General features: G+C 38.0%; 1 protein-coding gene across 1 annotated transcript; it reads right to left on the reverse strand.

Annotated features, from left to right (window-relative positions):
- Window positions 1–1,713: 1,713 nt before the first annotated feature.
- LOC114267580 (beta-amyrin 28-monooxygenase) lies at window positions 1,714–5,888 on the reverse strand. Its single transcript, XM_028208617.2, has 3 exons — window positions 4,892–5,888; window positions 3,649–3,836; window positions 1,714–2,319 (listed from the first exon to the last, which is right to left on the reverse strand). Exons 1-3 carry the CDS (start codon window positions 5,865–5,867, stop codon window positions 2,008–2,010), a joined length of 1,476 nt encoding a protein of 491 aa, XP_028064418.2. The 5' UTR covers window positions 5,868–5,888; the 3' UTR covers window positions 1,714–2,007.
- Between the last annotated feature and the right edge of the window lie 16,455 nt (window positions 5,889–22,343).

Here is a 22,343-nt window from a genome sequence, read left to right on the forward strand (position 1 = left end):
AGCCTAGAATCAGTTCTTTTTTTGTAGTCAACTTGGTTCTATTAATTCAGTATCTCCGTAAACCTGTATAATAATTTTGAAATAAGTACCTATGGGTTTTACGAATTTTATTAATTTGATTATTGTTCTCCATATAATGTTTAGTTTATGAAAATGTTTGATTTCATTGGACTTATTCATCAATGTCCCTAGTGACTAACGAGTTTGTCTGTACAATTTTCAAAATTTGTATATTTGATTTCTCAAAAAATGAATTTAGATTGCATGTGATAACATTACTATTTTTTATATGATTTGGTTTGTTCATCCATTTTATGCATGTCTTAATATAAAGAATCAATTCTATCTTTTACGTTTAGGACTCTTTGATAATTTAAATAAAGTTCTTGATTCACAAGTAATTGTAATTGAATAAGTCAAATCTCATGTAACACTCACAAATAAACATAAGCCAATCAAAATCAATGAGTAGTCTAAATTTGGGAATCATTGGCGTCTTTTATTAATTCTTTCAAACTCATGAAAATAAAAATTCTTCACTCATAAATAAATATAAGCCTGTTTTTTTTTTTCAAAAAAAAAAAAACAAAACAAAAACTCTTTTAGAAGGATTTTATATAAATCTTTTCTTAAATATTTAGGAGTCAAATCCCATATAAATATTTCCTTAAGTAAACTTCTAAATTTATAATTAGTAACCAAATAGGAAATAAAATTCAATATAAATAAATCTCTTAACTCACAAATGACCATAAATTAGGGATCAAATCTCTTGAAAATATGTTTTTCTTTTATTCAATAAATACAAATTTACATATGATTGGACAAAATCTTAGTAAATCGAGTGTGAGTTACGATTGATTTTTGGAGTAAATTTACGAAGACAGAGGCTTTGCAACATTAAATGAAATATATATATATATATATATATTTAAGTGAAATGATACAATTTACAATTAAAATAAATTTAAAAAAAAAAACTATCATAATAATAGATTATTGGAGCACTTTTTTTAATTGTAAATTGGAAATATCTTCAACATTCCTTTCATATTGCATTGAGAATATTATATGTCAGTCATTTTGTAATGCCAAATTACACTTAAATTATGTAATTTTTTTTTTTCAGAACCTATAACTCCATATAAAAATATACATATAGAAATATAATGCCTTTATATTGATCACAACAACACAATTATCATATATATGGAGGAAGATATGGGAAGATTGTAGTAAATCATTAGAAAAAGAGAAATATATTAACAAATCCATTTGGGAACATAACTTTTTACCCATTTTGGGTCACATCACCTCTCACATAAAACAGTAAAAAAAATTAAAAAAATCAATTTTTAACTATCTTTCCGAAACACCCTAAGCAATACATGTTCTTAACTTCTTAATAAAAACATGTGTTCAAATATTATTGGATGAAGTATCATTACTTTTTTGACAATCAATCAAATTTAGCCTCTAACGCTTTTAGTAAAATTTTTAGCATAGAATTATTCTAAACGAATATCAAATGTTGTGAAAAGAATGACTTTTTAATTTTTTATAAAAAGATGCATAAAAAAAGTAGAGGGAGGAAATGATTTTTTTACAGTGATTTTATAATTTTTTTAACTATTTTAAGTGGTTCTCAAACTTGGCCTAAAGTTGGTGGTATTAAAAAATATAGAACACGATAGCCCAATGTGAAAAAAATGATATCCAAATCATATCACAATTTTTGTTTATGAATTATTTCATTACATATGTATAAGGTTATCTATTATATTTTATTAAATTATAAAATCCAGTACATAAACGGGGCTTACCGCTACTAATACATATAAAAAGTTATTTCTTTCTTCCACTTATTAATTTAGTGCCATTGAAGGAACTAAACAAAAATCAAAATAAACAAAAATATATAAAAGGTATTACAAGTAAGCACTTTCCAAGCTAGCGCTAACAAGTGCTTCTGAGGAGAGAGGATGATAAATATAGGTGCCAATTTAATTAAGAACTTTGTGAAGGGTTATGAGGAAAGAGGCGAATTGGAAGGCCTTTTTCAGGGACAGGCATTGGATTGACAACAATCTTCTCACATGGAAGCACTTTTTCCCACCTGAATCTTTTGACTAAGTTGTGCATGAAAACTAAAATTTCCAATCTTGCATACTCCTTGCCGGGACACATCCGAGGCCCTCCTCCAAATGGAACGTAAGTGTAGGGTACTGGTCCAGTCCCTTCAAATCTTGATGGATCAAATTTTTCTGGTTCAGGAAAGTATTCAGGATTTTGGTGGGTTGAGTGTGCACTCCAATATAACTGCATACAAATCAAATGTTAAAATATATATAAGATATATGAGGAATTGTCAATAATTTTTTTTTTTTTTTTTTTGGTGATGTTATATACAAACAAAAAAGAATATGTAGAATTTATATACAAAATGATATGGTTGCATTGGAACTTATTATTTTAAAATAAAATGATAATTTAATTTTAAATATGTAACAATCGTTTTGTAAAAAAATTATGTAAAACAGTAAATATTATTTATTTATTTTTGACTTGGGAATATATTTTAAGAGGAACAAGACTGGTCAAGTTCCACCCATGGACTCACCATGAGCTCCATTCCCGTAATTTGATATATTCATTTTATAGGTATTTGCGTAGATTAAAAAAAAAAAAAAAAAAAGTCAGAAAATTGTGTAACTATGACTATTGAATTGGTGAATTGGAATGGATGAATTGGTGATAGTTTGATCTCATAAAATTCAGGTCAGTGGTTTTGTTCCATGTTGTGGTTCTGAATTGGTGAATTGGTGGGGTGGATGTTTGCTCTGCTGTCCGCCTGTATTTCTGGTGTATGTGGCATCAGTGCTATTCTGGTTTGTTGTGCATCAGTGCTGGTCTGTCGAAATACTTCAATGCCTGTTGTTCTACTTTGGTTAGGGACTGCTCCTATTGTAAGTTTGATCTGCTGGGGCGGAATGGATGAATAGTCTGCTGGGGTGAATTGGTGAGGTCAGTGGTTCTGTTCCAGGTTGTGGTTCTGAATTGGTGAATTGGTGGGGTGGATGTGTTATTCTCAATGGTTGTGTTCCTCACAGTAGTCAGTGTATAACTGCAGTGCTATAGATGCTGTCCAGGTATATCAACTCAGTGGATTGGTGATGGCTTGGGTGAATTGATGATGTCAGTGGTCTTGGTCTAGTCAGTGAAGTTTAGTTTTTCTGTTTTTGCTCCTCTTCTGCTTCTTTTTGTCTTGGTTTGTTGTTGGTTTCTCACCAACTGGCGCTTGGAGCTTCAGTTAGCTCCAAGCTCCTCTTTATTGATGTCCTGTATACTTTTTGCATACCTTCATCAATAAAGATTTTCTTTGCCGATCAAAAAAAAAAAAAAAAAAAAAAAAATGACTATTGAATCAATATTTTTTTTATGCATGTTTTATTTTATAGAATATATACACATTTCATACATAAATAAATTTTTCATTAAATTTTTTAACCACCACCACAAAGTAATTAAGTAGAGTCCACATGAATAAATACAGGTAGGATCTAATCTAAGTCTCGGGGTATATTGGTAAAAAAAAAACATTAGGTAAAAAATATATTTTATATATAATATTTGGATTTGGAGTTTTACCTTCCATCCCTTAGGAACAGAGTAACCAGCATACATAAAATCAGTAATGGCCTCCCTGAAAGCACCTTGAAGGGGAGGTACAAGTCTCATGACTTCACATGCAACGTTCCATGAATACTTCATTTTCTGTAAATCCTCCCAATTCAACAGTTCTCCTGGTGCTTTTGGTTTTGCAATCTCCATTTGTTCTGTTCACACAAGACAAATACATCACTTCATTTTTATCAGCCATATATATATATGTTTCTTCTAACCCCAACCCCAAACCCAACACACATACATCAGAATATGTTTCTTCTTTTTCTTTTTTTTTTTGGAACAGAGAATATAATTCTTCTAATATCTATATATATTCCAAGTTTTGTCATCGTATCAAACAAAAGTTAACTTTTCATGTCGATCCAAGATTTATTCTCTCTCCCTTCTAGCTATCAATTAATGAAAAATACTGTATATGTATATATCATATTTTTTCTCGTAATCATTTTGTCGTACCCCAACTTCGGGTTGGGCACGTCATACAAAAATAATTATTAAATGAGTAATGCAAGCGATTAATATAAAAAGAAAATTAAATTATATATAACATTACTGTTAATTAATTACCAACCACAATATACGTTCATATGTGGATCGATCCTATTCTGAATACTAAATTAAATACTTTTATATAGAGTATATATATTGATTTTTATTTATTAGGCACCCTAGCAAAAGTAGACTCTGGATCTCCTCTCCAATTATTTTTACAGTAGTTTTACATTTACACAATTTTTTTCCTTGTAATTCCCTTAATAAAGTGATAAGACAAAATGCACATAAGGAGAGTTTTGAAGAAATATTTAAATGTGGATCAACTTTCAAATTTTGCTTACCATGTCATTTGAGGAATTTAGGAGAGAAATTGTGTGAATGAATCATTTTTCTTCTCTTTAATTATCCCTATTTCAAAATATTTACAGTCATAAGATTATGTTAGAATCTCAAGATGGAGATATCTTGAGATATAATTCAATAATATTGTAAATATTTTAAGATAAAATAACATGAAAATTTAGAGAGAGAAAAGGGTAATCCTGTCTTGGTAGGGTTGGGAGTAAGGAGTTGTTTGGGATGACCTAAATAAGTATATTTTTTGTCTTTTTACAAAAAGATATGCAGAAAAGTAAAGAAATAATGTGATAAAAAAAGATAAAAAGATGAATTATTTTATGTATGTCAAAGTTAGACTAAGGTTTATTACCCTTCAAGACTAGGTCGTAGACATGAGGAAGCTCAGCAAGATACTTGATAATGAAAGTAACAGTGGCACTTGCAGTGTCGTGTCCTCCAACAAGCAACCCTAGAATCTTGTCTGCAATGTCCATCTCCTGCATGTACTTCCCATCCTCGTCCGGAGTGAGCAACATGTGCGACAATATATCTTGTGTCGGGGACGCTTTATTCTCCGCCAGATCGATCTTTCGCTGCTTTATGATCTCTCTAAGCTCTTTCCTGATCAAATTAGCGGCTTTGATTCCCTTGTTGAACGCGGTCCCTGGCAAGTCAATTGGGATGGAGAACATCCCGGACGCCACAAGCTCGAATGGCTTCGAGAATTTGGCGACGTGTTCGGGATCTTCCACGCTTATAAACAACCGACATGCCAGCCAGAAGGTGTACAGTTTCGACAATGGAAAAACCGTTACCAGGCTGACGTCATGGTTATGATTGTTATTATCAGTGTTTTTCCAGTCGGAGTCGAAGTGCCTCTGGGCTATGGTGTCCATGATGCCGATGTATCGGTGGAGGGCTTCGGCCCTGAGGAACTGAGGGAGAAGTTTTCGCATTTTCTTCATTTCGTCGTTGGAAGAAGTTTGGTTGGAGGAAGGGAAGATCTTGTTGATGGAGCTCGGCCACCACGCCGTCACCAGCTTGTTCTCGTTGGAGAAGAGGAACTTGTTTCCCTGTGCACCGCACATCACCACCGTCGGTGCTCCGAACAATGATGTTTTGAAGGCTTGGGGAGAGAATTTGGCCATCCTGTCATGTATGAACTTCCCTGATTGGCCTTTCCAGCCATCGGTGAGGAATTCGAGGCTTTCGCCGAGGAAAGGCAGCCCTGTCTTCCCCGGAGGGAGGTTGCTGGTGGCCTTTTGGTTGAAGAAAATTGTGAGGGAAATAGAGAAGAGTATGAATAGGAAAGCAAAGGGAAGCATAGAGAACAAAGAGAGCTCCATTTGTTGGGAAAATAGAGAACTGAGCGTGTCCTTAATTGTTGCCACAAATGGGGTTTATATAGGCAAAATTCTCAATGTAATGTAATGTGTTGTATTCTGCCTCCATTATAATATTATAAGAAAAATGATATGTAATTTTACTTTTTAATTACATTTTTTAGACTCAATGATATATTAATAAGATAATTGATTTAAAGTTAGAGAATAAATAAAATAAAATAAAGAGAGAATTGATTTAAATAATTTAATAAAATCTCAAATCATTAAATTTAAAAAATAATTTTAATTTTTATACCTGAACTTTTATTATAATAAGGTGTATCTTTGGTGGTGCAGCTGATTAGCGAGTGGAGCTTTGTTTTGGAATAAGGTGACACACTTCACAGGATAGGTGTTATTCAGTAAAAATTAGGTCAGTAGTCCGTTATATGTAATTATTTTAATCTTTATAGTTTTAATTAACTTAATTTTGATTCTTAATTTTAGATTTTGCATTAATTTGGTTCAATTGATTACGTCGTTAGGATTTTTGACAAAAAAAATTCATTCAATTGGTTGAATTTAAGTCACTAAATTGATCAAATTTTATAATTTTGTTATTAAAAGTACGACAAATGTCGTTCATGTACGCATTTTTATAAAAAAAAAAAAAAAAAAAAAAAAACTAACAATTGGAAGTAATTGAACCAATTTGAGACAATATAAAAAATTCAGGTTCAAAATTAAATGTCAAAAAAATATTTTTAATTTTTTAAAAATTATTTTTATCCACCAATGATAAAATTATGTAAAATTGATAAAATTTAATAAAAATTACATGATTAATTTTTAAAAATTAATTTTACATGATCATCATCCAAACACATAATAAAAATTAACTTGGTAAAAAAAAATAAATATCTAAAAGATTTATCAATTTTACATAATTTTATTTTTAGTGGGTAGAAATAATTTTTAAAAATTCAAAAATATTTGTTTGACATTTATTTTTGTCAAATTAATTTATATTTTATCAAATTGACGATTTTACCCTTAAAAAATATAATGATATCTTTAATTGTTCTTATTTAGAATAAGATTCAAAATTCATACTCAAATGTGTCACAACTAAAAAGTCAAGAACCAAAGTGACATAAGCCCCAAACTATAAGGACTATTGGCGTAATTCACCCTTCAACTTTTGTTATTAATTTTTGTGCAAATAAAACAACTGTTCAAATAAGAAATTGACACCTTAGTGAAATGTTGACCAATTCTATTTTTCCAAGATTAATGTTGAGTGATTATCATTTTCAAAGAATACTTCCATTGCCTTAACGAATAAAATAAAAATAAAAATAAATACCTTTTTTCGGCGATTAGTGGGGTGATTAGATTGTACAAAAGCATATTAATTTGGTGAATTTGAGAAGACTAGAGCTCAAAAGATTTATCAAAATTCTACTAAATTCTTATATGGGTTTCACATTGTGTGAATCCTATATTTATACAAGATATTTTATAAAAAAATTTATAAATTCTAAAATTTCTAACATTTTTTATTTATGAATCTATCCTAGATTGGGTTTGAATTGATTTTTTTGCTAATTTTTTTTTGATACTTTTAGGTGTTATTTAATTCGACAAATTTAAAGATAAAATATTTTGACACAAATTAAAAAATATATTGAAAACAAAAGAAAATTTAAAAAAAAATAAAAAATTTTAAGTGAAGTATTTGAAAGTCAAGAGAAAAAGAAAGTGACCTCAGAAAAAGAATTTGTGAAGTTGAACATCTGACGCAAAACCTCCAAAAAGAGAAAGTGACGCACAACCATGTTTGCCGCCATTAATTACGAAGGGACAATTTAAAAAGTTAGTAAAAAATTATTTTTTTAATTTATTTTGAATCATATTATTTTTTATATTTTATAAATATAAAATAATTAAAAAAAAATAATTTTTAACCGACTTCTCAAATTACTCCTAAATTCAAGTAGGTTGACTTTCTTGGTAAATTTTTGTCAATTCATTTCTAACAATATTTTGAGTTAATTATAAAAAAAATCTCAAAATTGCACACGGTTTTCATTCTTAAATCACAATATTTCAATTTTAACAAATTAAATTTTAAAATTTCATCCGTATTTCAATGTATCACTCTGTCAATCTTTGTTTGTGTAAGGTATGGATAATCATTTTAGAGTTTAAAGTAAAAAATGCATAAAATTTTGAGTTTTTTTTTTTTGTAATTAACCCTAATATTTAATTTTGTGTGTGTGTGTGTATATATATAACTTACATACCTTATGTGTACGTATATATATGCTTGAATATATGGTGAAATTTTTTTATTCAAAATTTGACTCTTTCGATGATAAAATTTTTAGTTTGTCCCTAATTTACCACTTATGAGATAAAAATAACTTAAATAAATTTTTAAAAAATGGCTTTTTGGTGTTATTTGATGCAACTTATTTGACTTATTTATAATTTTTTTATTTTTTATTTTGCAACTTATTAGACTAGTTTATAGTTTAAGCCTTGGGATTTATATATATTTTTTATAGTATTTGGTGTTGTTTTTATTTTGATATATTTTTCAAATAAAAAAGGTTAATTATAAAAAAAAATTAAGATTTTACACATTTTTCGCTTTAAACCTCAAAACAATTCTCTGTTATCTTACACATATGGAGATAGATGGGGGTACATTGAACTACGAATGAAACTCTAAAATTTAATTTATTAAAATTGAAAAACTAGAATTTAAAGTTAAAAAAAAAAAAAAAAAAAACCTTGAAACCTTGACTTTTTTTTATTTATTTATAATTAATCCTAATATTTTTATGTCTCATTTACAAAATGGGCATTTTTTCATAAATTCATTTTTACTTACTTATGTTCCATTGAATCCATATTATTTTCTTATATTCCAATAAGTCATATAGGTGACATAATTACCAATATACCACTAATAATATTCACATTTATAGTGTGAATGTTTCGTGATATGAATGCCCATCCCCTATCTCCTCCCAAATCATGGAGTACATCTCATATCTCCTCCCAAACAATATACATATACAATTTATTTAAACACTTATTATATACAATGATCAATCAATACACACATTTGTTGTATTATTCCAACCGTCATATTTAATGACATATTCAATGTGATTAGTTTCAGTTTTCCCTAATCATCATACAATGTCTACAACAATCAAGACTATCCTCCACCGATAGTCTAAAGTAGTTATCTCTAAACAGATAATAAATTTATCGAACAGATAATAAATTTATCGAACAGATAAATAATCAACAATTTCATAAATGGGTGATAAATTAATCCAACCACACCATTCAATTACAATTCCATCCAATTTCATGATTTCCAACCCAATTTCACATTTTCCCAAATTAATTATTCAACATAATTATGGCATTTTTTCCTTTTTTCCATTATCAACCCTAAGGTTCAATTTCATCAATTTAACAACAATAATCCCATTTTCCAATGTCTCACATACACATGGATTTTAACATTTGAAAATCCCCTTTTGTAAATTACTCATCAAACCCTAACTTTTTCCGAAATTACACCATCTAATCAAAATGACTAAAATTTATGTTAAAACTCATAGAATGAAGTAGGTTATCCCTACCTCGAAGTTAGAAGCCCAAATGAGTAGATGAAGAAAACCCAAAGTGCTCCAAATCCACTATTTTTCAGATTAAAGTGAAGCCCACACCACCCTCTATCTTTCTTACAAAGAGATTAGGGTAGAAACACTCTAGAAGTAGATGGAATCATAGCGAGAAGGTATGTAGAGAGAGAGGGAGCAGCCGGATCTGGGGTTTGTGTAAAAGAGATGGTGAAGAAATGAAGTGTAACCCCGCTGCTGCCAACTGATATATTCAAGACTCACTCGAGCGAAGGAATGGTCGCTCGAGCGACCAGACACAAGAAACCTCGCTCGAGCCAACAAATCGAAGCTTCAGGTCTGTAACCCAGAAACACGCTGGAGCGAAAAAAAGCTCGCTCGAGCGAAGAAACCCAAAACATAGTCCTCGCTCGTTCGAGCGAAAGAAATCTCACTCGAGCCAAGAAATGCAACTCTCAGGTCCAGAACCAGACGTAGACGCACGCTCGAGCGAAAGAACCCTGGCTCGAACGAATGAGCTAAAACACAGAGCTCGCTCGAGCGAAGAAACAAAATTCTGGGCAGCAACTATTGGTTTAAACTCACTACCAACCTGTAACAAACCTGTCCAATACATCCCAAAACTCGCGTACAAAGAATTAAAGGATAAAAACAAGATATATACAACAACCAACACCATGGAACCAAAGTCCAGAATACGACAACCAAATTGAGGGAAAACCGGGATCGCTATAATGTTAGCTCGGTTGTTTTGTCATACTACCGAGGTAAAACCATCTCACTTGGTTTACACAGTGAGGGGGGTGTTAAAGGATAAGCATTATCTTTCAGGAGTGTGATTCCTAGGAGGACTCTACATGGAGGAATAAGAGTCCTACTAGGATTGGGCCACACGGAACTTATAAAAGCTCACAGCATCACCTATGGAGAGGTAACACAACTTTGATTCCCAAATACACAGAGCTTTTGTCTATTTGTCTATTTTGCTGACTTAGGCATCGGAGAGGTATCCAGCACACACCCGTCGGCTAGCTCACGTTTGTATTTTGAGGGAGTAAAACGACGACGTTTAGAGGAGCGCAGACTTGATCAACAGGATTATACGAGAAGAATTATTTCGTGCTCGTACAATTGGCGCCATCTATGGGAATTCCAGAAAGAACAAAGCCTCTTGATCAAGTTTTTCCTCTCTAATTGGAAGCAATGGCGCACAACAAAGATTTGTCGTAATTCGCTATCGACGGACAAACCCCCGAGAGAGGTGGGAGGCGCGAAGGTTTACCCTCTATCCCTCCCATGACGAATTTAGAACCCCAGCGACAGAACCCCCGGAGGGATGCAAGGGCAAGGCGTGCTAACAGCCCACGTCGCTCTCAGAGTCCTGAAAGACAGAGGTGAAGGATCGACCCTCAAGTCCTGGAGGATCACGTAAAGGAACAGGACGAGTTGATAAGAAAGATGGAGGTGGACATGAAGTCAATGAAGCGTCAGATAAAAGGAAAAAGGATGGCGATAGGAGAGGGGCACAAAGACAACACGCCCCTTCACTACTCGGAAGATTGTGGTAGGCGCACTACACCATTGCAAGCAGAAAGTAGGAGCCTTAGAGCAAGCGGCACGCAATCAAGGACTTTCAAGACTTGTTACTCCAGGTCTGAGAGAACGAGAACTGAGAGGTCATATACTGAGGGAAGCACCTATCGGCTTCGCACACGCACCAGACGTCATCTAGGCACACGGAGTTGCCTAGATCATCTGACTTACGAACTGTGCTTGAAGAAATGGCACGATGGAAGGAAGATACCAAGGCACGCGACCCACGTAGAGTTTCAGCCCTTCAGCGGTTGGCCCCTCGGACGCATGGGAGCGTCGAGGTAAGAATGCCAATACTGCGTCTTGTTTACGAACCAACGGACAAAGCATTAGCAAGGTTGCAGAGCTCACCGTTCGTTCCGGTAATTAAGAACGCACCACTACCCTCGGGCTTTCTCCAGCCCAAATTCACTACTTACGAAGGGAAGACAGATCCCTACATGCACCTAAGCCACTTTCGCCAGGTTATGGCAGTATACCGACGAAACGAGGCCTTAATGTGTATCCTATTCCCATCCAGCCTGAGCAACCTAGGTTTAACCTGGTTCGAAAGGCTACCAGAAGGCAGCATCGCCTCGCCTCATGGGCGCAGTTGGTAGAGGTGTTCGTAACTAGATTCAAGACAAACACCAAAACACCAGTGAAGATCGACCAGTTACTCTCCATTGACATGGGCGAAAAGGAGACGCTTAGGTCCTATAACAGTCACTACTGGGAAACCTTCAACCAGATTGGGGATTGCCCTACGAACCTCGCCATTGCACAATACAAACGAGGCCTGCCAGTCTGCAACAAATTGAGGGACTCAATCACCATGACTCCCCCTCTCACGATGGAGGCCTTAATGGAGAGAGTACATCAACATATTCGCGTTAAGGAAAATGGCACCCAGGCTAAAGCGAAATCTGGCACAACAGCAATACCAGATAAAAAGACTTTGGCAAAAGTCAACACAGTAGAACGACCAAGCAGGAATGGGCGAGGCAGACGGGCGAACAAAGAGGATCCAGACAAAAGGTGGCTAAGAGTTCGCACTGCCATTACCACGGTGTTCAAAAAACCAATCTACCGGATTCTCAGTGAGACACGTGACGAACCTTTCGTCCGATAGCCAGCTAAGTTGGGAGAAGCACAAAAACACTATGACGAAAGGTTTCGGTACACCTTCCATGATGAAAAGGGGCACCGCACTGAAAATTGCACGCCGTTGAGACAGCATTTAGAGGAGTTAGTGGCAGCTGGGCACCTGGACCAGTACATAGAATGAGGGACACAACCAGCCCCCCAGAACCACGACAACCCAAACGGAATGCCAATCGACGCCCCACCTCAAGGCGTGATTAACGTATTACATGGGGTATACGAACCTGAGCGGGTATGTGAGCTCAGGGGAATGATCAAGAAGGCTGAGCACTTAAGGAAGGCATTAAGTACACAACCTACCATCAAAAAGGAGAGAAAAGACGCCACGAATATCATATCTTTTTCAGATAGAGACTTAGCAAGGATATATGACCCTCACAATGATGCACTAGCTGTCACTCTCCGCGTCAAGGATTTCGACATCAAACGGATTTTGATCGACCAAGGAAGCTCGTGTGAAATAATGTACTACGAAACCTTCAAAAAATTAAAATTGGAAAACAAAGACTTGGCGCCTGCAACATCTCCCCTAATCAGATTTAACTCAATGCCAGAGTGGCCAGTGGACAAGATAATCCTCACGGTCAGAGCAGGAAACATGACGAAACAAGTGGAATTTTAGGTATTGAAAGTTCCTTCCACTTACAACATAATCTTGGGAAGGGCATGGCTGCATGTCATGCAATCGGTAGCTTCAACCTACCATCAAGTATTACGGTTCCCCAACGAAGCTGGAGTAATTGAACAGGTCTTTGGAGACCAAATTATGTCCAAACAGTGCTTCGTCATAGTAAATGGTAGCCGCGCTACCAAAGGATATGTACAGATGGTGGAAGAACCTGAGAGCAATGAATTGTTTACGGATGTTAGCAAAGCCGCTGAACAAAAGGCACTGGAAGACTTGGTACAGGTAAGGATAGATGAAAAGAACCCAGAAAAGTTCTTTTTGCTCGGCTCATCTATGTCCAGCACTGAGAGAATAGAGGTCATGGAATTCCTAACCTCTAACATCGAAGTGTTCGCTTGGACGCCGTTTGACATGCCTGACATTGACCCAAACTTCATCTGTCACCAATTAAACGTCCACCCAAATGCCAGACCAATTATACAGTGCACTCGCAGATTAGCACTCCACCACGCCGAGATAGTGGCGGAAGAAGTGGGAAACCTTCTAGAGGCAGGAGCTATCAAAGAAGTGTACTATCCCAAGTGGATATCCAATACAGTAGTGGTACCAAAGAAGAATGAAAAATGGCGTGTCTGTGTGGACTACAAAACAGTCAACAAGACATGCCCAAAGGACAGCTTTCCCCTAACACGGATAGACTAACTGGTAGACCTGACGGTAGGACACAATCGACTTAGCTTCCTTGATGCGTACAGAGGTTACCATCAGATCGCTATGTATGAACCAGATCAGGAGGTCACATCCTTTACAATGCCTAGAGGATTGTATTGTTACAAGGTCATGCCCTTTAGCCTAAAAAACGCAGGGGCAACATTCTAGCGGATGGTCACCAAGATGTTTGAACCATTGTTAGGCAAAACAATGGAGACTTACATCGACGACATGGTGGTCAAAAGCAAGGATGAGAAGGACCATCTCAGAGACCTAGATGAGGTGTTCCAGATTCTGAAGAAGAACAAGTTGCGCCTAAATGCATCCAAGTGTGCATTCGGCGTAGGATCGGGCAAATTCCTAGGCTTTCTAGTGACCAACTGAGGTATAGAAGCAGACCCCTCTCAGATCAAAGCAATCCAGGATCTTGAGAGGCCCAACATAGTCAAAGAAGTACAGCATCTCACTGGCCTAGCAACCGCACTTAACCAGTTTATAAGTCGATCGTAAGACAGATGCCAACCATTCTTCCAAGCATTAAAGGCCAAGTTTGAGTGGGACGAAGAATGCGACCAAGCCCTTGAAAGCCTAAAAGAATACATGTTTTCTCCACCGTTGCTAGTAACGCCAGTACCTGGAGAAGAGCTCTTTTTGTACCTGGCAGTTTCACAGCACGCAGTTAGTACGGTGTTGGTCAGAGCGGAAGGAACCCAACACTTACCCATCTTTTATGTCAGCAAGACCTTGCTAGCCCCAGAAACCAGGTACTTACCAATGGAAAAATTGGCTTTAGCCCTGATGATGGCCTCCAGAAAACTGTCGCATCATTTCCACGCCCATACCATAGTCGTCCTAACAGCTTTCCCATTAAAAGCTTTGTTTGAGAGGGTAAACTTTTTTGGGCGAATCTTAAAGTGGGCAGTGGAATTGGGACAGTATGATATCAAGTTTCAACCCAAAATCGCAATAAAAGCTCAAGCTTTGGCAGACTTTGTGGCAGAGTTCACGTTAGGAAGCCATCATATCTGTCCAGTTAACTAGACTGGTACAATCGAAGTAGGGACAGAAAGTGCTACAGGAAATGTGCAACCCCTAATACAGAATACTCAGCCACATCCCAAGGCATATCGGATTGAGGAAAGAGCAGAAGACTCATCAACAAACAAAAACTGGGTACAGTCAAATAGTAAGGGGCAAACAGTAGAGGTGGAATTTGAAGAAGACATCAGCAATACTCATGACCCCAAGTTATCATCCAGCCCCTCCACTTGCTGGAAACTATTCGTAGGAGAGATGTGAAAGCTCTTCGTGGATGGAGCATCCAACAGGCACGGTGCAGGACTTGGCATAGTCATCATCTCACCAGATGGCTTAATAGTGGAACAAGCAGTCAACCTAGGATTCCTAGCATCAAACAGCGAGGCAGGGTATAAAGCGCTCTTAGCAGGCCTAAAATCAGCACTCTTCATGAAGGCCACCGAGCTAATGATTTACAGTGACTCCCAACTGGTAGTAAACCAAATTTCAGGCGACTACGAGGCAAAAGATGAAATGATGGCTAAGTACCAAGAGTTAGTCAGAAAAGAGATCTTGAAATTTGAGGTAGTACGGATAGAGCAGATCGGCCGTGAAGAAAACAGTAGAGCAGACGAACTAGCAGGCCTCGCTTTGATGGCGGGTACATCCATCCCACATCCATTACTGATCAACTTCTTACCAAGACCAAGCATTGAAGAGCCCGAAGTAGCTGAGGTATGTTGTGCCGAACTAGGCCCTTCATGGATGGATCCCACCATACTATTCTTAAAAGACGGCATCCTACCCGAAGAGAAGAAAGAGGCTAACAAAATAAAAGCAAAGTCACAGCGATTTTGGCTATCTCCATCAATGGCCTTGTACAAGAAATCCTTCATAGGACCTTACTTAAAATGTGTTTATCCTAGCAAGGTTGAAGCATTCTTGTTCGAGATACATGAAGGCGTATGCAGAAGCCACCAAGGAAGAAAATCATTGGCCTACAGAGCAATTTCACAAGGATATTGGTGGCCATACAAGCAAGCTGATTCAGAGAACTATGTCAAGAAGTGCGAGAAATGTCAGAAGTTCGCACACCAAATGCATCAACCAGCTAAAGAATTCCTACCATTAACTAGCCCGTGGCCCTTTGCAATGTGGGGCTTAGACATAATAGGATCACTTCCAACGGCACCTGGCAACAGGAAGTTCTTTCTTGCAGTAACAAATTACTTTACAAAGTGGGTAGAAGCAGAAGCACTCGCCTCAATAAAAGAGAAAGATGTGAAAAAGTTCGTCTGGCAGAATATCATCACTCAGTTCGGCATACCAAAAGCTCTAATATTTGACAACGACACTCAATTCAACGGTAAAATTTTTAGAGGCTTTTGTGAAGAATACAAGATAGAATTCTACAACTCTACACCGACATACCCCCAAGCAAATGGCCAAACGGAAGCATCAAACAAAGTCGTCTTGAATGGATTGAAGAGAAGGTTAGAAAAAGCAAAAGGAAAGTGGGCTGAAGAGCTTCCTCATGTTTTATGGGCTTACCGTATCACACCTCGGCGATCAACTGGAGAAACACCATTCTCCTTAGCCTACGGCATGGAGGCAGTAATCCCACTGGAAGTCGGCCTCCCCATAATTAGAAGTGAAAATTTTGACCCAGAGTTAAATGGAGAAGCCATAGCCTTGGAACTCGACCTTGCAAAAGAAAGAAAAGAAAGAGCACTGGTTCACATCGCCTCATACCAGCAAGAGTTATTCAGAAAATATAACAAGACAGTACATCCAAGGCAATTCAAGATTGGAGATTGGGTGCTGCGCAAAGTAATGGGAAATACTCTAGTACCCGGAGACGGCAAGTTAGGGCCTAATTGGGAAGGACCATACAAAGTGGTTGGATTAGCAAGAAAAAGGGCATACCACTTGGAGGATAGAGACGACAAGGCCATTCCCAGGCCACGAAACACTGCCAATATCAAACTATTTTATTTTTAGCTTTTCTTTAAAGTACTTGTAATTTTTCTTTTTTTCAATAAAACAAGTAGTTTCTTTTCAGTATAAGTGTTTTCTTTTGTAAAAGTTGTTTTAGTAAGTTAGGGGCATTAAAAGAAGAGGTTGGCTGGAAAAACCAACACTTCTCCTAAGCCGAGGATAAGGATCTAGGCTGCAGGATGTTTGGCAGGAATAACCAAACACTTCGTTCAAGGTTGGCTGGAATAACCAACTTTGAGCTCTCTTCAGCTAAGATTAGGATCTAGGCTGAAGAAGTTGGCTGGAAAAACCAACACTTCTCCTAAGCCTAAGACAAGGATGTAGGTTGCAGGACGTTTGGCAGGAATAACCAAACACTTCGCTCTAGGTTGGCGGGAGTAACCGACTTTGAGCTCTCTTCAGCTAAGATTAGGATCTAGGTTGAAGAGGTTGGCTGGAAAAACCAACACTTCTCCCAAGTCTAAAATAAGGATCTAGGCTACAAGACGTTTGGCAGAAATAACCAAACACTTCGCTCTAAGTTGACAGGAATAACCAACTTTGAGCTCTCTTCAGCTAAGATTAGGATCTAGGCTGAAGATGTTGGCTGGAAAAACCAACACTTCTCCTAAGCCTAAGATAAGGATCTAGGCTGCAGGACGTTTGGCAGGAATAACCAAACACTTTGCTCCAAGTTAGCAGGAATAAGCAACTTTGAGCTCTCTTCAGTTAAGATTAGGATCTAGGCTGACGAGGTTAGCTGAAAAAACCAACCTTAAGTACTCTTCAGCCGAGATAAGGATCCAGGCTGAGGAGTGGTTGGCCGGAATAACCAACTTTAAATACTCTTTAACCGAGATAAGGATCTAGGCTGAAGAGTGGTTGGTTGGAAAAACCAACCTGAAGTACTCTTCAGCAGAGATAAGGATCCAGGCTGAAGAGTGGTTGGCTGAAATAATAATTTTTTGTAATCTTCAGCCGAGGTAAAAACCTAGGCTGAAGAGGTTGGCAGGTATGACCAGATAGGTCTCTAGGTTAAGACCGAGATAGGTATCTCGGTCAGAAAATGTTATACTGCATTCAAATTACAATTGGAAAGTAAATGCAAACATGGCAGTTAACCGAACTAACAGTTAGAACAAAAAACGATTTCATTCAAAATGCAAAAGAGTTACAAGAAGTGGGACTTCAGCCCGATTACAGTTCCTTTTTAAAAGTAAAAAGAGAAAATACAACATCAAGCAAAGAGGTCGTCAAGATCTGCGTCCAGGTCAACTCAGAGCCCGGCTTCAGCAGGTAGCTCGATCACATTTTCAACCAAGTCTTTCACCGGTGACTCCACCCAAGCTGCCTGAATCACGGGATCATTAGCGACGACCGGGGTATTGTGGGGTTCTGGCGACTCTTCTTTGCCCTCAACTTGCAGAAATTTCTGTTGAATAGCATTTGCATACACCACCATGTAGCTCGGTATAAAATATGGAAGAGGGTTTAGGAAGACCTCGGTCTCTAGGCTATGACCAAGTTGCGACACAGCGGCTTTCCACCCATATTTGAAGAAAATATCTTTCGCTACTTTGTATTGTTAGATGTAGGTGGTCTCCCCCTCCTTGTAACCCCGGTCTTCAGCGTCCTCCACGCTCTTCTCCAACCGGGCGATCTCGGCATTTTTCTTTCTCTCGAGCTTGGCCAACTCGCGCAGATATTTGTCTTTCAGCACGGCCGCAACCTTTTGTTTTTCTGCTTCAGCCGAACTAACAAGACCGGTCAGGCGGGCCACCTCGGTATGTAGTTCAGCCATTTTCTTCTTGGCCTCGTCTAGCTCGGCCGATTTAGCATCGGCCTCTGCCACAGCCTGCCTTGTGGTTTTTTGAAGCTCCAACATGCGCTTGTGAGCGACGTGATTTTTCTGAAGGGCTTGTAAAAAGAGGAACAGTTTTGAGTTGAACTGAGCAAACAGATGTAGAAATTAGGGCGAGAGAAAGGAGAACTTACCAACACCATTGATTTTGTTGCCGAGCGAATGGTCTTCAGCTCGGTGAGATGGTTGTGATGCTCCATATCAGCTGGAAGGCATACACTCTTTGCAAGGTTAAAAGCCAACGAATGGTCTTTTTCGGCGACCGCTGAGTCAGAGTCAGTGATAGCTCGGTTCTTGTAGGTGACCTTGGGCATCCATTCTGATGGGCTAGCCCGATCTGATCGCTAAGGTTGTGGGCTTAGTGGTGTGGTTTGTGGAAGAACAGTTTCATCCTTGTCAACAAGGCGTGGCTCGATTGTGGAAGTCCGAGCACGCTTACTGGGCCGAGATGAGGAAAGTTGGGCGGTTGGAAGCGCTACCACGGCCTCGTTTGTCTGACCGGCTTGTGGTACCTTGGGCTGGTTTGTTTCGGTGATAAAAGCTCTTACTGCTCTCTTTTTTGCCATCTCTTGTTCTGCTGTTAATGGAATAAAGTTGATTTGTAGGAGGGTTGGATCAGGTTCAGGAGAGGGTTCCAGCAAGAAGTCTGTCACCCTGGTCTTTCGTCTACTGCGGTATCTATATGTTGGCTCGAAATTAAGCAGCTCGGCCCAACCTCGATCAGGATGTCGAAATGCGGTGCGGAGGGCGTCTAGGTTCGAGTAACTGTACTGTGACTTTAAAAAATCCAAATCTGCATAAGGAAAAAAGACAAGGGTTAATGCGGTTCAAAACTTACAAACGAAGTAAAGAAAGCACAAAAACTAAGCCGAGGTAATTTTACCGGCTACTCCTTTATTCCAGTTGATGCGGTCTCCTAGTATTTGGGCTTCCTGGTCTTCAAAGTTACCAGAAACCTAGAAAAAATCGTCATCGTTTACATCTTTGTCTGGGGTATTTTTTATTATTTTCTCTCCGCAGTGTCTTATTCTTAAATAATAAACCCATCCATCTTCGTTTTGGCCTAGAGAGTACTGGTGAAATAGCTCGGCTAAACCGAGGTTGAGGCCAAGCCGGTGATTTAGCTCGGCGATGCCATTAATTATTCGGTAAGAATTGGTGGAAAGCTGGGTAGGGCAAAGGTTTGTTTGTCTGAGGAACTCACAAAGGAGTGGTTGGACGGGGAATCGAAGTCCGGTTTCTAAAATGGAAAGAAGGGTGAAAGGAACGAAGCCTGGTTTTCCCCAAGGAGTGATGTCTAGCTCGGCTAAAGTAAGATGGACATCATCAAGGATATGGTAGTCCTTTCGGAACTCGGCCATAGCCCCTGGAGAGTTTACTAAAAACCTATATTTACCCATGTGGTCTTAAATTATGTATAATTTAGCTAGAGTATTAGCTTGGTGGTGAGATAACGCTGAGTAGCTCGATTAAGCATTCAAATGAGTGCTTGGCCAACCTAAGTCTGCAAAGTGAAAAAAGAAAGGTGTTAAGCACCGATCGTTGGACCGTGCTAAAAGAAACAAAGGTAAAATACATGTTGCCTTAAGCTCGGCTATGTGGGATACTATCCATTCTTAGCTCGGTTTGAGCGAAGGACTTTAGCCCGGTTGAAGCTTATGGAGCAGTCTCTTAGTTCGGTTTTGACTAAGTCAGGGAGCTGATTTGGCCCCTAGTTATAGCTCAGTTAGCAATTGAAGCTTAGCATGCAGCATTCTTAGTTCAGTTTTTATTAAGTGAGAGTTGGTTTGGGGCCAAGTGGTAGCCCGGTCTTTGGTTAAGGTTTTCTAGTTCGGTAGTTCGCACACCTAATACAGTTCCTTAGTAAGGCTAAGTGAAACTGAAGGGAAGACCTATTGGTTGGGTGCACACTTTAAGTATAAACAGGTTCCTAGCTCGGTTGGAATTCTATTTTGGATTAAACGGGTCATTTTTCAGATTATTCATGAATACAGTGGTTCTATTACGTAATTCTTTCCCAGAAAAATGGAAGCAAAAAAAGGTATATGTGTTTTGAAAAGCATACGAGTATTATGCTATGTGCTACAGAAACTAGACAAAACAAAAAGGAAATGGGTTGAGTTACTTACAGTTTGAAGTCGAGAGGATGAAGATCGAGATCACAAGGAAGAGCTTTGTAGACGCAGTGATGAGGAAGAATAAAAACTCAGAAAGTAGAGAGAGAAGAAGATGAATAGTGATAAGTTGGTTTGAAAAATAGGGTTTTGTTTTGTGTAAAGAGAGTGAAAAAGGTGAGACTGTTCAAAATTCGCGAAGTACGAAGTCGGCGTTGGCAGCTGTACTCAACCAGTAGGGGCCTGCCACGTGTCTATAGAATAGCAAGCGATTCAGATGACAGCGTAACTGAAGAGACGTTTTTTGACCGAACCAATAGGTAGCCCGATGGCATTTTATCTCGGTTGAAAGGCTAAAAGTTTTAGCTCGGCAGGAAATAGGTAGTCCCAATCATGCTGCACAGATAGAATTAAGGGGCAATTGAGAGGGAAGTTTTTATGTACATTAGGGCCGAGCTAGGCCGAGGCGCGATAATGGGCCGTTCAGTGGGCCGCGGTAAAAAGGGCCCAATGAAAGGACCTTGCGTTTAGCTCGGTCCAATTGTGGTTTACCACGGACGATATGGTAATATTTAGCTCGGTCATGGTATTCAGAACTAAGGTATTTGGGGCTTCTTGTGATGGACCTTACTCTCGTTAGCTCGGTCAAAGCTTACTGCGGTTAGCCCGGTCTTAGCGGACCAAACCGAGGTACAAGCAATGAAGGGAGCACCGAGCTAGTTGGAGCTCAGTCGTTTCTGCTGCTTAAGCATGGCTATGTTAGCTCAGTCGTTTTGTCATACTGCCGAGGTAAAACCATCTAACTTGGTTTACGCAGTGAGGGAGGTGTTGAAGGATAAGCATTATCTTTCAGGAGTGTGATTCCTAGGAGGACTCTACATGAAGGAATAAGAGTCCTACTAGAATTGGGCCACACGGAACCTATAAAAGCTCACAGCATCGCTTATGGAAAGGTAACACAAATTTGATTCCCAAATACACAGAGCTTTTGTCTGTTTGTCTATTGTGCTGACTTAGGCATCGGAGAGGTATCCGGCACACACCCACCGGCTAGCTCACGTTTGTGTTTTCAGGAAGTAAAGCGGCGACATTTGGAGGAGCGCAGACTTGATCAACAGGATTATACGAGAAGAATTATTTCGTACTCGTACATTACCTGTAAATAACAAATTGTAAACGTTATCACATCACACCCTTTTTTTTTTTCTTCTTCTTTAATCTCCTTCTTTCCGAGTTTCATACCATTTAATGAATCGTACTTTGTGTGGTCTCACCTAGGAATGATCATGGGACAGATTTAAGGTGAGTTTATCATCTTCCGTTCCTACTCTTATTTTCAAACCCCACTCCCGGCCCCAGCCCCCGTCCCCAACCCCCGTCCCAACTCTGCTACTCGTGAAGTTCTTCAATCCCATCCTTGCCCGTGTGGATATCCAACCACATTTTAAATAGTCAAAAAAATTGACAATCATTTAAATTCTAAACACACTAAATAATTTTTCTTGTTTTCATATATAAACAGTAAGAGTTTTAGAATTATTATTTATTTATAATTAAACAGAATCACAAGCTTTTAGTATTCTTTCCTTATAGCTAATTATATTATATATATACATATACATTATTAATTATATTAGGTCGGGTTTAGATCGGGGGAGGCGATACCCGCCTCCAACCCACCCTGTTGTAGATGACTAAAATATAATCCATCCCCGTCCCACATAAGTCTCGTTTAGAAACAGATTATTTTAATAATATTTTAACTTTTTAAGAAAAAATGTAAAA

This window comes from Camellia sinensis, chromosome 13, assembly GCF_055761805.1.
Source record: "Camellia sinensis isolate YWXY chromosome 13, ASM5576180v1, whole genome shotgun sequence".
NCBI classification, from domain to species: domain Eukaryota; kingdom Viridiplantae; phylum Streptophyta; class Magnoliopsida; order Ericales; family Theaceae; genus Camellia; species Camellia sinensis.